The 13,247-nt window shown below is 38.3% G+C and overlaps 2 protein-coding genes across 2 annotated transcripts; both read right to left on the reverse strand.

The window, feature by feature from the left end:
* Positions 1–5,163: 5,163 nt before the first annotated feature.
* LOC138337481 (uncharacterized) lies at positions 5,164–5,790 on the reverse strand. The gene has a single exon (XM_069287394.1). It carries the CDS (start codon positions 5,788–5,790, stop codon positions 5,164–5,166), a length of 627 nt encoding a protein of 208 aa, XP_069143495.1.
* Positions 5,791–5,805: 15 nt separating this feature from the next.
* On the reverse strand, positions 5,806–11,607 carry LOC138337482 (uncharacterized). The gene is made up of 2 exons (XM_069287395.1): positions 11,032–11,607; positions 5,806–6,252 (listed from the first exon to the last, which is right to left on the reverse strand). The coding sequence occupies exons 1-2, from the start codon at positions 11,605–11,607 to the stop codon at positions 5,806–5,808; spliced, it is 1,023 nt and encodes a 340-aa protein (XP_069143496.1).
* Between the last annotated feature and the right edge of the window lie 1,640 nt (positions 11,608–13,247).

The following is a 13,247-nucleotide window of genomic DNA, read 5'->3' on the forward strand; positions in this document are numbered from 1 at the left end:
AGTTTCCCCTTTTCTAACTAATTTATATTTAGATCATATCGATAATTAAGAAAAAATCGATTAAAAGTACTTTTTTATCAAATTTTCTATACCATGGATTCATAAATGGATACCAGAGATAGGGTATACCCCGGAGAAAAAAAACCCATTGTCTTTATCGGACTTATTACCACAACTTTTAGGATAAACACACAAGACAAGACCCAAAAACTGTTCAACCTCATGGCCAAGACCTTGTAGATCAAATAAAAACAAAGATTATAGAATACAAGGACATACCCCAAAAGAAGTTGTCAGCTGAAAATTCTATCAAGTATATTGCCAGAAGAATCTATATTCAAGAAGGAGATAAAGATGAAATGATTAATGAATATCTTGATGATGTTAAGAGGAATTTACTACAAAACCTCTTAGAATTCGATAAATTAGATACTTCAATGCAAAATTGGCACCAACAATGATATTGTAGATGCCCAATATGATGATCAAGAGATAAGCTTGACAGAAAATGATCTTGATAAAGTATAAGAGTTTCTACAGTCTATTAAGGACCAAGAGGACCAGATAAGGATGAAAGCAAAAGGAAAAATAGTAAAACAGTAAAAATAGTGTGTAAGGGGACCAGATAAGGGACCCACTTAGTTTATAATTTGCCTATATAAGGAGCACTCTCCCTCAGATAAGAGGCAGACGCTCTTTCATAGAATTTTTAATTTTCTCTCTCTTCTCTTTCTTCTCTCTTCTCTCTTGTAAAATATTATGTTGTGAAGAAATAATAGTACAAGCTTCGGTGTGATATCTTAGGTAATTCAAAGCTAGTTTTTATTATTATTCTATTTCCTTTATTGACGCTATGACTATGTCCGGCTAATTACCTTTCATATCTATGCTAGATGCATGATTTCTGTATAAGGTTCTATTAATATATCTAGATCTAGTCAACATCCAGATATAATTAATATTATATTTTATTATTATAATTAATATTATTATTATTATTATTTTATTATATATTATATATTATATATTTTACTGTCACGACCCAAAAAAGGGTGTGATGGCACTCGTCTTATCCCACCAAGACAAGTCATCCTAAAACCCAATATCTAACAAATTGCGGAAGTAAATGGCAATCCAACAACAATTTCTATTATGAAACCAACTCATATTAATTCAATCCCCAAAACCAGGTTGTCACGTGCACAAGTCTCTAATGTAAACATTAGAATTGAAAAAAAAGGTCTAAAAGGATGTTGTCTTTCAAGTAAAAACAAAGTCATAAATGGAGTAGGAAAGTTATCTGAGATGACAAGCAGCTACCTCACAACCCTTCACAAGATGCCTCAGAAACGAAAAAAATGACAGGTATCACGAAGATCCGGGCTCGTAACCTACAAAAAATTGTACAAGCAAGGGGTGAGTACCAAACCACGCGGTACCCAATAAGGAAACCTCTAAACACAAGTTAAGTGCACAAAATACTAGCACTCCTTAAACCCTATCTAAACCTCCACGCTACAGTCTAACAATTTACAATTTACCAATCACACAACTCAATAACCACAAACTAGGTGGCAAGGCCAACTTATAGGCCACCTCTCCCAGTCGGCTCAAAATCCTAAAAGGTCCAATGAACTTACGGCTAAGCTTGCCCTTATTTCCAAACCTCGTCACACCCTTCATGGGTGATACTCGAAGACAAACATGGTCACCATTCATAAACACTAAAGCTCTAAGTCTCCGGTCTGCATAACTTTTTTGTCGACTCTAGGCTGTCCACTGTCTATACTGAATCTTACGGACTTGTTCCATAGCAGCTCTAAGCAAGTTTGTATCCAAAGAGTCCACTCCGCTGAATCAAACCAACCAATCGGAGATGTACACCGCCTACCATACAATGACTCAAATGGGGCCATTTGGATACTAGAGGGATAAATCATATTATAGGCGAACTCCGCTAAGGGTAAATGTCGATCCCATCTTGCACAAAAATTGATCACACACGCTCGAAGCATATCTTCCAATACCTGAATGGTCCGCTCAGATTGACCATCTGTCTAAGATGAAATGTTGTACTCTTATCTATTGAGTACCCAGACCATGTTGTAATTCCTTCCAGAAATGAGAAGTAAATAGTGAACCCCGATCTGATATGATAGAAATCGGAACTCCATGTAGTCTCACAATCTGACTGATATATATCTCGGCTAACTTTTTTGCCGTATACTTCACCCGAACCGGAATGAAGTGGGCAGACTTGTCAGCCTATCAACAATAACCCAAATTGAGTCATAATCACCCGCTGTGGTAGGTAAACCCATAACAAAGTCCATAGTAATCTGCTCCCACTTCCAAGTAGGAATAAGCATCCTTTGATATACACCACTAGGCCGCTGGTGCTCACACTTGACCTGCTGGCAAGTCAAAGAACTCAAAACAAAGTCTGTAATATCTATGTTCATCCCACACCACCAGTAATGCTGACTAAGATCATGATAAATCTTCGCCGCTCCCGGATGGATAGAATACCGAAAACGATGGGCCTGCTCAAGAATCAATCTAATCGAATCGCCTGTCCTTGGCACACAAATTCTGCCTCCGATCTGCAAGACACCATCATAATCAAGAACAACCTCCTTAGCTTCCCCTCTCAATACTTTGTCTCGAATGAGACATACTTTTTCATCACCAAACTGGTGTGCACGGATTTGCTCGACAAAGGAAACTGAGCCTCAATAAAAGCAATCATCCTATCACTCTCTTCTGAATTCTGCAAGCGGACAAGACTGTTAGCTAATACCTGCACATCTCTAACAAATGGTCTCTCCCTAATACTAAGCGCTGCAAGACTCCCCATGCTAGGAGTCTTCCTACTCAGAGCATCGGCCACAACATTGGCCTTTCCTGGATGATACAGAATGGTCACATCATAGTCCTTCAGCACCTCAAGCCATCTTCGTTGCCTCAAGTTCAAATCTCTCTGGCTAAAGATATACTGAAGACTCCGATGATCAGCAAAGATCTCACAATGCACCCCATACAAAAAATGATGCCATAACTTATGTACAAATACCACAGTCGCCAAATCCAAATCATGAGTAGGGTAGTTCTTCTCATGGGATTTCAATTTCCTAGAAGCATAAGCAATCACTTTCCCCTTCTGCGTCAACACACCACCCAAACCAACTCCTGAAGCATCGCAATACACAGTAAAGTCTACACCATCCTCCGGTAGAGTCAACACAGGTGCAGAAGTCAACAAAGTCTTGAGTTTTTGAAAGCTCTGCTCACACTTATCAAAATACTGAAAACGCACATCCTGTCGAATCAATCTAGTTAATGGAGCTTCAATAGTAGAGAAACTCTGAAAGAATCGTCGATAATAGCCTGCCAATCCCACAAAACTCCGAATCTCAGTAGGTGAAGTAGGTCGTGCCCAGCCTCTAACTGCCTCAATTTTGGACGGATCTACTCTAATACGCTCCTTGGACACCACGTGTCCCAAGAACTTCACAGAAGTAAGCCAGAACTCAGACTTTGAGAACTTGGCATACAACTTCTCTTCTCTCAACCTCTGAAGTACAATCCTCAGGTGTCGAACATGGTCCTCCTCAGTCTTAGAGTAAACCAAGATGTCATCGATGAAAAGAATCACAAAAGAATCAAGGTATGGTTGAAACACCCCATTCATCAACTCCATGAATGCTACGGGGCATTAGTCAATCCGAAGGGCATCACTAAAAACTCATAATGCCCATAACGGGTCCGAAAATCAATCTTAGGGATATCCGATGCCCTAATCTTCAACTGATGATACCTAGACCTCAAATCAATCTTAGAGAACAATGATGCTCCATGTAATTGATCAAATAAGTCATCAATACGGGGAAGATGTTACTTATTCTTCACTGTTACTTTGTTCAACTGTCTATATTCAATACCATCCTCATAGTTCCATCCATTTTTCTTCAAAAACAATACGAGGGCACCCCAAGGTGACACACTAAGGCGAGTAAAACCCTTACTCAATAAATCCTGCAACTGATCCTTCAATTCTTTCAACTCTGCTGGAGCCATATGGTATGGAGGGATAGAACTAGGCTTAGTGCTCGGCTCCAAATCAATAGCAAAATTGATATCCCTATCGGGAGGAACACCCGGAAGATCAGAAGAAAATACATTAGGAAACTCTTGAACCACGGGAACAGAGTCCATGGGAGGTGGTTCAACACTAGTATCCCGAATAAAAGCTAAGTAAGACAAACACCCCCTCTCTACCAGTCTCTGAGCACGGATAAAAGAGATAACCTTGATAGGATAAGAACCACTAACACTCTTCCACTCAACCCTAGAAACACCATGCATTGCTAAAGTCACAGTCTTAGCATTACAATCAAGGACACCATGATAAGGAGAAAGCCAATCCATACCCAAGATAACATCAAAGTCCACCATCCGCAGAATGATTAAGTCTACCCAAGTGTCATACTCAGTAAAAGAAACAAGATAGGATCGATACACTCGATCCACCACTATGGGCTTACCCACGTGTGTAGAAACACGAATAGGTACAGTCATGTTATCATATATCATATTAAATTTAGCAGCAAAATACGTAGACACATAAGAGAATGTAGAACCTTGATCAAACAACAAAGACGCAGGTAGATGGCATATTGGGATGATACCTATAATAACAGCATAAGAGGTCTCCGCCTCAGGTCTCCCCGGGAAAGCATAGCAGTGGCCTCCTCATCCACCTCCAGCCTGGGTGGTACCTCTACCACCACTCTGCAGAGCTGCAACATCTTTACTAGAAACTCTATCACCTCTACCTGACTGAACTCTGCCACGACCTCTACCCTGTGGTGCTGGTGGTCTAGTCTGGAATGAAGAATTAGGTCGAGGCCCACCACGACTTCTTTGAGAAGTACACTGCCGCATTAGATGATCGGGATCTCCATAAGTAAAACAAAATCTCTGACCTGGGAATTGCTGTGTGGACCCTGAAAACCCACAATAATTTCCTCGCCCTATAGGTCGCTGCTATTAACCGTACGAGCCCTGACCCGGGCTATCAGAACTCCTAGATGTTTGGACACCCTCAAATGTCGGCATAGAAGCATTAATAGGTCCCAGCTAGTGAAAAGAACAACTAACTCTCTATGATCCCCTGCCTCCGAATGAGGCACCATGAAACTGACCTAATATAAAGTCCCCTTTAGGGTCTCCAAACTCTTCTTTCTCCATCAATTCCACCTCTATGGCGGCGCTCACAATGGACTGGAAAGAAGCACCCTCCCTAGATGCCCGAAACACAGCAGACCTGATAGAGAAAGTTAATCCCCTCACAAATCTGTGGATCCTCTCTGTCTCATTTGGAATAATGGACAACGCATGCCTAGACAACTTGCAACAACGCGCCTCATACTCTGTTACCGATAAACCATCTTGTCTCAGACTCTCAAACCTCAAGTGACTCTCCTCTCTCACGCTCCATGGGATAAAACGATCTTGGAATGCACTAGAAAACTGCTCCCAAGCCACAGGAGGTGATCCAACTGGAAAAACCCCCAAATAAGTCCTCCACCAGTCTCTCGCTGGTCCACGAAGTTGGAGTGTAGCATATCGAACCCCATGTGACTCAGCTAATCCAACCACATCTAGTAACTCTCGGTAGGTAGTTAGAAACTCATTAGCGTCCTCGCTCTTCCCACCCTGAAACTGAGGTGGGTCCATCTTTCGAAATCTCTCATACCTACGCTGCTCATCCTCTTTCAGAACAACCATCGATGCAACTTGACCCTAAACAGGTGGTGCAATATCATTTTGAACTACGGGATCTACTGGTAGTTGCCCCACCGCATCCTGAACAATTGGAGCTTGTTGCTTCTCTTGGGTCTGATCCCCTTCTCTAGTACGAGAGTCATGTGGTGTGGTAGTCGCACCACCACCATGAGAAAAGCCCTCTAGCACACTTAACATCCTCAATAATGTATCCTGAAGCATGGGTGTGACTACAGGATATGCAGGAACCTGGTCCTCCCTATCATCAATCTGAGGTTCTGTAGAGACCTCTCTAGCACGACCTCTCACTGGTGCTGCTCCATGTCCACGACCTCTGGCTACTATCTTTCTACTAGCATGACCTCTAGCCCGAGATCTACCCCTACCCCTAGCAAGGGCCTCAACAACTGCCTCGGGAAGTGCCTCCCCTATACCACCAGCAACATTAGTTCTAGTCCTCGTCATCTGTCAAAAGATTATACAACAACTCAGTACTAAAGAAGGTAACTACGCACGATGAGAAAGAATGGACAAAAGGATGTTTCCAAGTAATCTTTATAGCCTCTTATAGATGAGTACAGACGTCTCCGTACTGATCCTTGAGACTCTACGTAGACTCGACTTGTATACACGTAAGACCTATGAACCTGGGGCTTTGATACCATTTGTCACGACCCAAAAATAGCTGTGATGGCACTCATATTATCCCACTAAAACAAGTCAGCCTAAAACCCAATATCTAACAAAGTGCGGAAGTAAATGACAATCCAACAACAATTTCTATTATGAAACCAAGTCATATTAATTCAATTCCAAAAACCAGGTTGTCACGTGCACAAGCCTCTAATGTAAACATTAAAATTGAAAAAATATATAAGTTTAAAATGAAGTTGTCTTTCAAGTAATAACAAAGTCATAAACTGGAGTACGAAAGTTCGCTGAGATGACAAGCAGCTACCTCACAACCCTCCACAAGATGCCTCGGAAACGAAATGAATGACAGGTATCATGAAGATCCGGGCTCGTAACCTATAAAAATTTGTAGAAGGAAGGGGTGAGTACCAAACCACGTGTTACCCAACAAGCAAAGATCTAAACACAAGTTAAGTGAACAAAATACGGGCACTCCTTACACCCTATCTACACCTCCACGCTACAGTCTAACAGTTTACAGTTTACCAAACACACAACTCAACAAACACTATCTATCAGTTTACATAGAGAAACACTCACAAGATCAGCAAAACATGTGTTCAAGTTCATCAATAATAAAATGTGCAATGCCATTAGATGCAATGTCAAGTATAGTGATGCATGTCTTCCCTAACGATACACACCCGCTGTCTCTTAGTCCGGGACCCATGGGGGACATATCTGTCCATGCATCTGCCGCGGCGCACGACACGACCCTCGATAATAGTAACCTTTGCGGCGCGCAATATGTCCCTCGAAATATGATATCCATCGTGCCGCGCGAAGATCATTACATTTATATTATATATTATTATTTATTATTATTATTATGTATTTATTATTATATATTATACATTATTATTATTATTATTAAATTAATCAACTTTTATCATGTTAACAACTTTTAAGGGTATTTAAGACATTTTTATTAAAAAAAGTGTTACCAGCACTTATTTGTCAAACACATCAACAACTTCTTTTTTAACTTCAACATTTTTATCCAAACAAATAACTACTTATTTCAAAAATAAGTTCAGGCACTTTCAAAAGTACTTTTTAATAACTATTTTTCTAAGTCCATCCAAACGAGCTCCAAGTCTAATTAGTGTAGTGTTAACTTAATTGAAACACTATATTCACCTACTAAACCACATTGTATATTTTAACTTATTTAAAGAATTTAACAATTTCTAGTCTAATTAGTTTAGTTTTAACTTTATTTTAAGACTATATGCACTAACTAAACCACATAATATATTTTACCTTATTTGAATAACTTAACAACTTTTTAAGTCTATTTAGTTTAGTTTACACTTAATACAAACACTACATTCACCAAATTAACCACCTTATATATTTTAACTTATTAAAACAACTTAACAACTATCTAAGTCTAATAAGTTTAGTTTTAACTTAATTTCAACACAATATTCACCAACTAAATCACATTAGATATTTTAACTTATTTGAAGAACTTAACACATTTTTAAGTCTAATTAGTTTAACTTTAACTTAATTCCAACAATATATTGACGAAATGAACCACATTATATATTTTAACTTATTTTAAGAATTTAGTAACTTTTTAAGTCTAATTACTTTAGTTTTTACTTAATTCTACCACTATATTCAAAAACTAAACCAGATTAGTTATTTTAACTTATTTGAAGAACAACAACTTTTTAAGTCTAACTAATTTAGTTTTTTCTCAATTCCAAAACTAAATTCCACAACTAAAGCACATTATATACGTTATTATATTTGCAGAACTAAATAAATTTTTAAGTCAAATTAGTTTAGTTTTAACTTAATTCCAACATTATATTCACCAACTAAATCACATTCTATATTTTAACTTATTTGAAAAACTTAGCAATGTTTTAAGTCTATTGGTTTACTTTTAATTCCAACATTATTTTCACCAAATAAACAACATTCTATGTTTTAACTTACATAATGTCACGACCAAAAAATCGGTGTGATGGCACGCGTCTTATCCCACCAAGACAAGTCAGCCTAAAACCCAATATCTAACAAAGTGCGGAAGTAAATGACAACCCAACAAATATTTCTATTATGAAACCAAGTCATACAAATTCAATCCCTAAAATCAGGTTGTCACGTGCAGAAGCATCTAATGTAAATATTAGAATTGAAACAAAATAGGAGTAAAATATGAAGTTGTCTTTCAAGTAAAAACAAAGTCATAAATTGGAGTAGGAATGTTCGCTGAGATGACAGGCAGCTACCTCCCAATCCTCCACAAGATGGATCGGAAACAAAGAGAATGGGAGGTATCACAAAAATCCGGGCACGTAACCTACAAAAATTTGTAGAAGCAAGGGGTGAGTACCAAACCAAGCGGTACCCAACAAGTAAACCTTTAAACACAAGTTAAGTGAACAAAATACGGGTACTCCTTACACCCTATCTAAACCTCCACGCTACAGCCTAACAGTTTATAGTTTACCAAACACACAACTTAATAACCACACTCTATAAGTTTACACATTCTCAATAACAACTCAATATTCAACAGTCACAAGCTTCATAGAGAAACAATCACAAGATCAGCAAAACACGTGTTTAAGTTCATCAATAATAAAATGTACAATGCCATGGGATGCAATGTCGAATATAGTGATGCATGTCTTTCTTAACGATACACACCCGCTGTCTCTCAGTCCGGGACCCATGGGGGACATATCTGTCCATGCATCTATCGCGGCGCACGACACGACCCTCGATAATAGTAACCTTCGCGGCGCGTGATACGTCCCTTGAAATATGATATCCATCACGGCGCACGATACGAACCTCGAAATGGTACATCCTCTTACCACAACAATATCTCAGATACAATGCAAATGACATGCTCAAATGAAAATAAGGAGATAACCAGTTTGATACCAAAGCGCAATTTACAACAAGGAATACAACACCAACAAATAAGCAACAAGTCTCCAAATCATTCTTAACATCACACAAGGAAAAACACGAATTTCATAAGCTTAACAAGAGTTTAGAAATCCACTTTCCTTAGTCAATAGAATAATTACTCTTGGACTTGTGCCTTCCTTTTCCGTTGAGCTTCCGAACCAATGGAATCTATTCAAGTATATATTCACAATAAGGTTTTAGAACTAACAACACTCACACTTTTATGTGTTTAATCATAACCAAAACATTTCACTCCAAATTTATAATCAAGTTCGTAATTCTTGATGCCAAGTAACATTTCAACTATTATATTTTCCATGTTTCAAGTGTAAAATTTCATCCCAATTTTCTTTTTCAATATCATAATTTAAATGGTACTCACAAAATATCATTCACCAAATATTTAAGTAATATACATACCAATATATCTAAATTTGAACCATAATACAATAACTACGAATCTAAAAATTACACTCGAAAGAATTCATATTTACGTAGCAGAATTATGATCCATTTTCTTTCTTTTCAACTCTTTTCCTCTAACCCATGATTCAACAAGCCTTCAAACCTAAATATTGTATATAATATATATATATATATATAATTACACATATTAATATATCAAATTTGGATCTTAGTATGGTAACCATAATACAAAATCGTACCCAACAATCGATTAAGCCACCAATGACTTTCAGAATTAATATCTTAAACTGACATAAATTACACCAAAAAGAATTATCAAAATTCTTGGATTTTCAATGATTAACTCGTCAAGATTATAATTAATAGCTTTCATGTCTATGACTACTTAATTTACTACATAGCTTCTCACAATTTCTTGTAAAACACAGCACATAAAAAAACAGTGAACTAGCCGCTTTGTCAAATCAAAATGCAAACAAAAACAAACTCAACCTTAGCCTATTATTATATTATACATACATACATGTGTGTGTATATATATATATATATATTCCAATGGAAATTACTTAAATATTAATTATTGCTACAATGTATCATCTTTAGAAAATTTCCACACAAATTGCCAGAATCCACGTGCACAATAACCCTTCAAACTCAATTTTCTCATTAACTTTTTTCTTTTTCCTATTTGACCACTAATTATTTATATTAAAAAAGAATTTCACAATTATGCATGTATACAAAATCATTATTTAAGAACTTAATTCTAACTGATGTAACTTGGCCGCCGATTTGATTATGCTGAGGTTATGAAATCCTAACCGAGAGGTTTCCTGTTTGTTTTATTATTATTATTAAAAAAAAGATTTAAAATTATATAGGGTATTAAATTAATATTTTGACTTGTCCCATTAACCTCCAATATAATAAATTATTTAATATATATCCATTAATTAGATAACAGTAGTTTTTTTTAAAATCAACTTTACCAACTTATTATAAATGACTCGGAACAACTATCGGGAGGGTTAAAACTATAACGTTTATGAAATTTTCTAAATATGAATTTTCTGGTCATTAAATTATCCACCACTTAAAATCATGTTCGTCCTCGAACACAAAGTGAAAGAAAGTACCTGAAGCTTAAAAAATATGAGGATATCTGGCACGCATGTCGGACTCTACCTCCCAAGTTGCCTCTCCCAGCGATCGGTGCTTCCACTGCACTTTTACTGAAGCAATCTCCTTGGTCCTAAGCTTTTGAATCTGCCTATCCAAAATATCTATAGGCTCCTCCTCAAATGTCAAGTCTGGACCCAACTCCATAGAATCAAGTGAATGCACAAGAGATTCATCCAGAATGTACTTCCGAAGCATAGAGACATGAAAAACAGGATGAACTGCCAACAAACTAGGTGGCAAGGCCAACTCATAGGCCACCTCTCCAAGTCTGCTCAAAATCTCAGAAGGTCCAATGAATCTAGGGCTAAGTTTGCCCTTCTTTCCGAACCTCATCACACCCTTCATGGGTGATACTCGGAGCCAAACATGATCACCCCCCATAAACACTAAGGCTCTAACTCTATGGTCCGCATAACTTTTTTGTCGACTCTGAGATGTCAATAATTTATACTGAATCATACGGACTTGCTCCATAGCATCTCTAAGCAAGTTTGTATCGAAAGAGTCCATCTCCGCCGAATCAAACCAATCAATCAGAGATCTACACTGTCTACCATACAAAGCCTCAAATGGGGCCATCTGGATACTACAGTAATAACTATTATTGTAGGCAAACTCTGCTAAGTGTAAATGTCGATCGCATCTATCACCGAAATCGATCACACATGCTCGAAGCATAACTTGCAACACCTGAATCGTCCGCTCAGACTAACCATCTGTCTGAGGGTGAAAGGCTCTACTCATATCTAACTAGGTACCTAGACCATGCTGTAGTGCCTTCCAAAAGTGAGAAGTAAATAGTGAACCTCGATCGGATATGATAGAAATAGGAACTCCAAGTAGTCGTACAATATGGTTGATATATAGCTCGGCTAACTTTTCTGTCATATACTTCACCCGAACTAGGATGAAGTGGGAAGATTTCGTCAGCCTATCCACAACGACACAAATAGAGTCATAACCACCCACTGTGGTAGGCAAACCCACAACAAAGTCCATGGTATTCTGCTCCCACTTCCAAGTAGGAATAGGCATCCTCTAAGATACACCCCCAAGTCGCTGGTACTCACACTTGACCTACTGGCAAGTCAAACACCTCGAAACAAAGTCTGAAATATTCCTCTTCATCCCACACCACCAGTAATGTTGACTCAGATCATGATACATCTTCGCCGCTCCCGGATGGATGGAATACCGAGAACAATGGGCCTCCTCAAGAATCAATCTAATCAAATCACCTGTCTTAGGCACACAAATCCTTTCTGCGATCTGTAAGACACCATCAGAATCAAGGACATCCTCCTTAGCTTCCTCACGCAATACTTTGTCTCGAATGAGACATAATTTTTCATCATCAAACTGGTGTGCACAAATCTACTTGACTAAAGAAGATTGAGCCTCAATAAAAGCAATCATCCCATCACTCTCCTCTGAGATCTGCAATCGGACAAGACTGTTAGCTAACAGTTGAACATATATAGCCAATGGTCTCTCCTCACGACTAAGAGATGCAAGACTCCCCATGCTATGAGTCTTCGTACTTAAAGCATCGGTAAAACATTGGCCTTCCTCGAATGAGACAGAATGGTCACATCATAGTCCTTCAGCTACTCAAGCCATCTCCGCTGCCTCAAATTCAAATCTCTCTGACTAATGATATACTGGAGACTCCGATGATCAGTGAAGATCTCACAATGCACTCCATACAAATAATGACGCCATAACATAAGTACAAGTACCACTGCTGCCAAAACCACATCATAAGTAGGGTAGTTCTTCTCATGGGACTTCAATTGCCTAGAAGCATAAGCAATCACTTTCCCCTTCTGCATCAACACACCACCCAATCCAACTCCTGAAGCATCACAATACACTGTGAAGTCTACACCCTCCTCAGGTAGAGTCAACACTGGAGCTGAAGTTAATAAACTCTTGTGTTTTCTAAAGCTCTGCTCACACTCATCAGACCAGAAAAAACACAAATTTTGTCGAGTCAATCTAGTTAATGGAGCTGCAATAATAGAGAAACTCTGAAAAATCGTCGATAATAGTCTGCCAATCCCACAAAACTCCGAATCTCAGTAGGTGAAGTAGGTCGCGTCCAGCCTCTAACTGCCTCAATTTTTGCCGGATCTACTGTAATACCTTCCTTAGACACCACGTGTCCCAAAAATGTCACCGAAGTAATACAGAACTCACACTTTGAGAACTTGGCATAC

Source organism: Solanum lycopersicum, chromosome 7, assembly GCF_036512215.1.
Source record: "Solanum lycopersicum chromosome 7, SLM_r2.1".
NCBI lineage: Eukaryota > Viridiplantae > Streptophyta > Magnoliopsida > Solanales > Solanaceae > Solanum > Solanum lycopersicum.

Bases quoted from the DNA above. Each gene is read 5' to 3' on its own strand.
- LOC138337481 (XM_069287394.1), bottom strand. From the start codon at position 5,790: ATGGTTGTTCTGAAAGAGGATGAGCAGCGTAGGTATGAGAGATTTCGA.
- LOC138337482 (XM_069287395.1), bottom strand. From the start codon at position 11,607: ATGGCCCCATTTGAGGCTTTGTATGGTAGACAGTGTAGATCTCTGATT. The intron at 6,253-11,031 runs GTAGAGTCCGAC...ATCTTTTGACAG, and splicing joins TGGGAGAGGCAACTTGGGAG to ATGACGAGGACTAGAACTAA.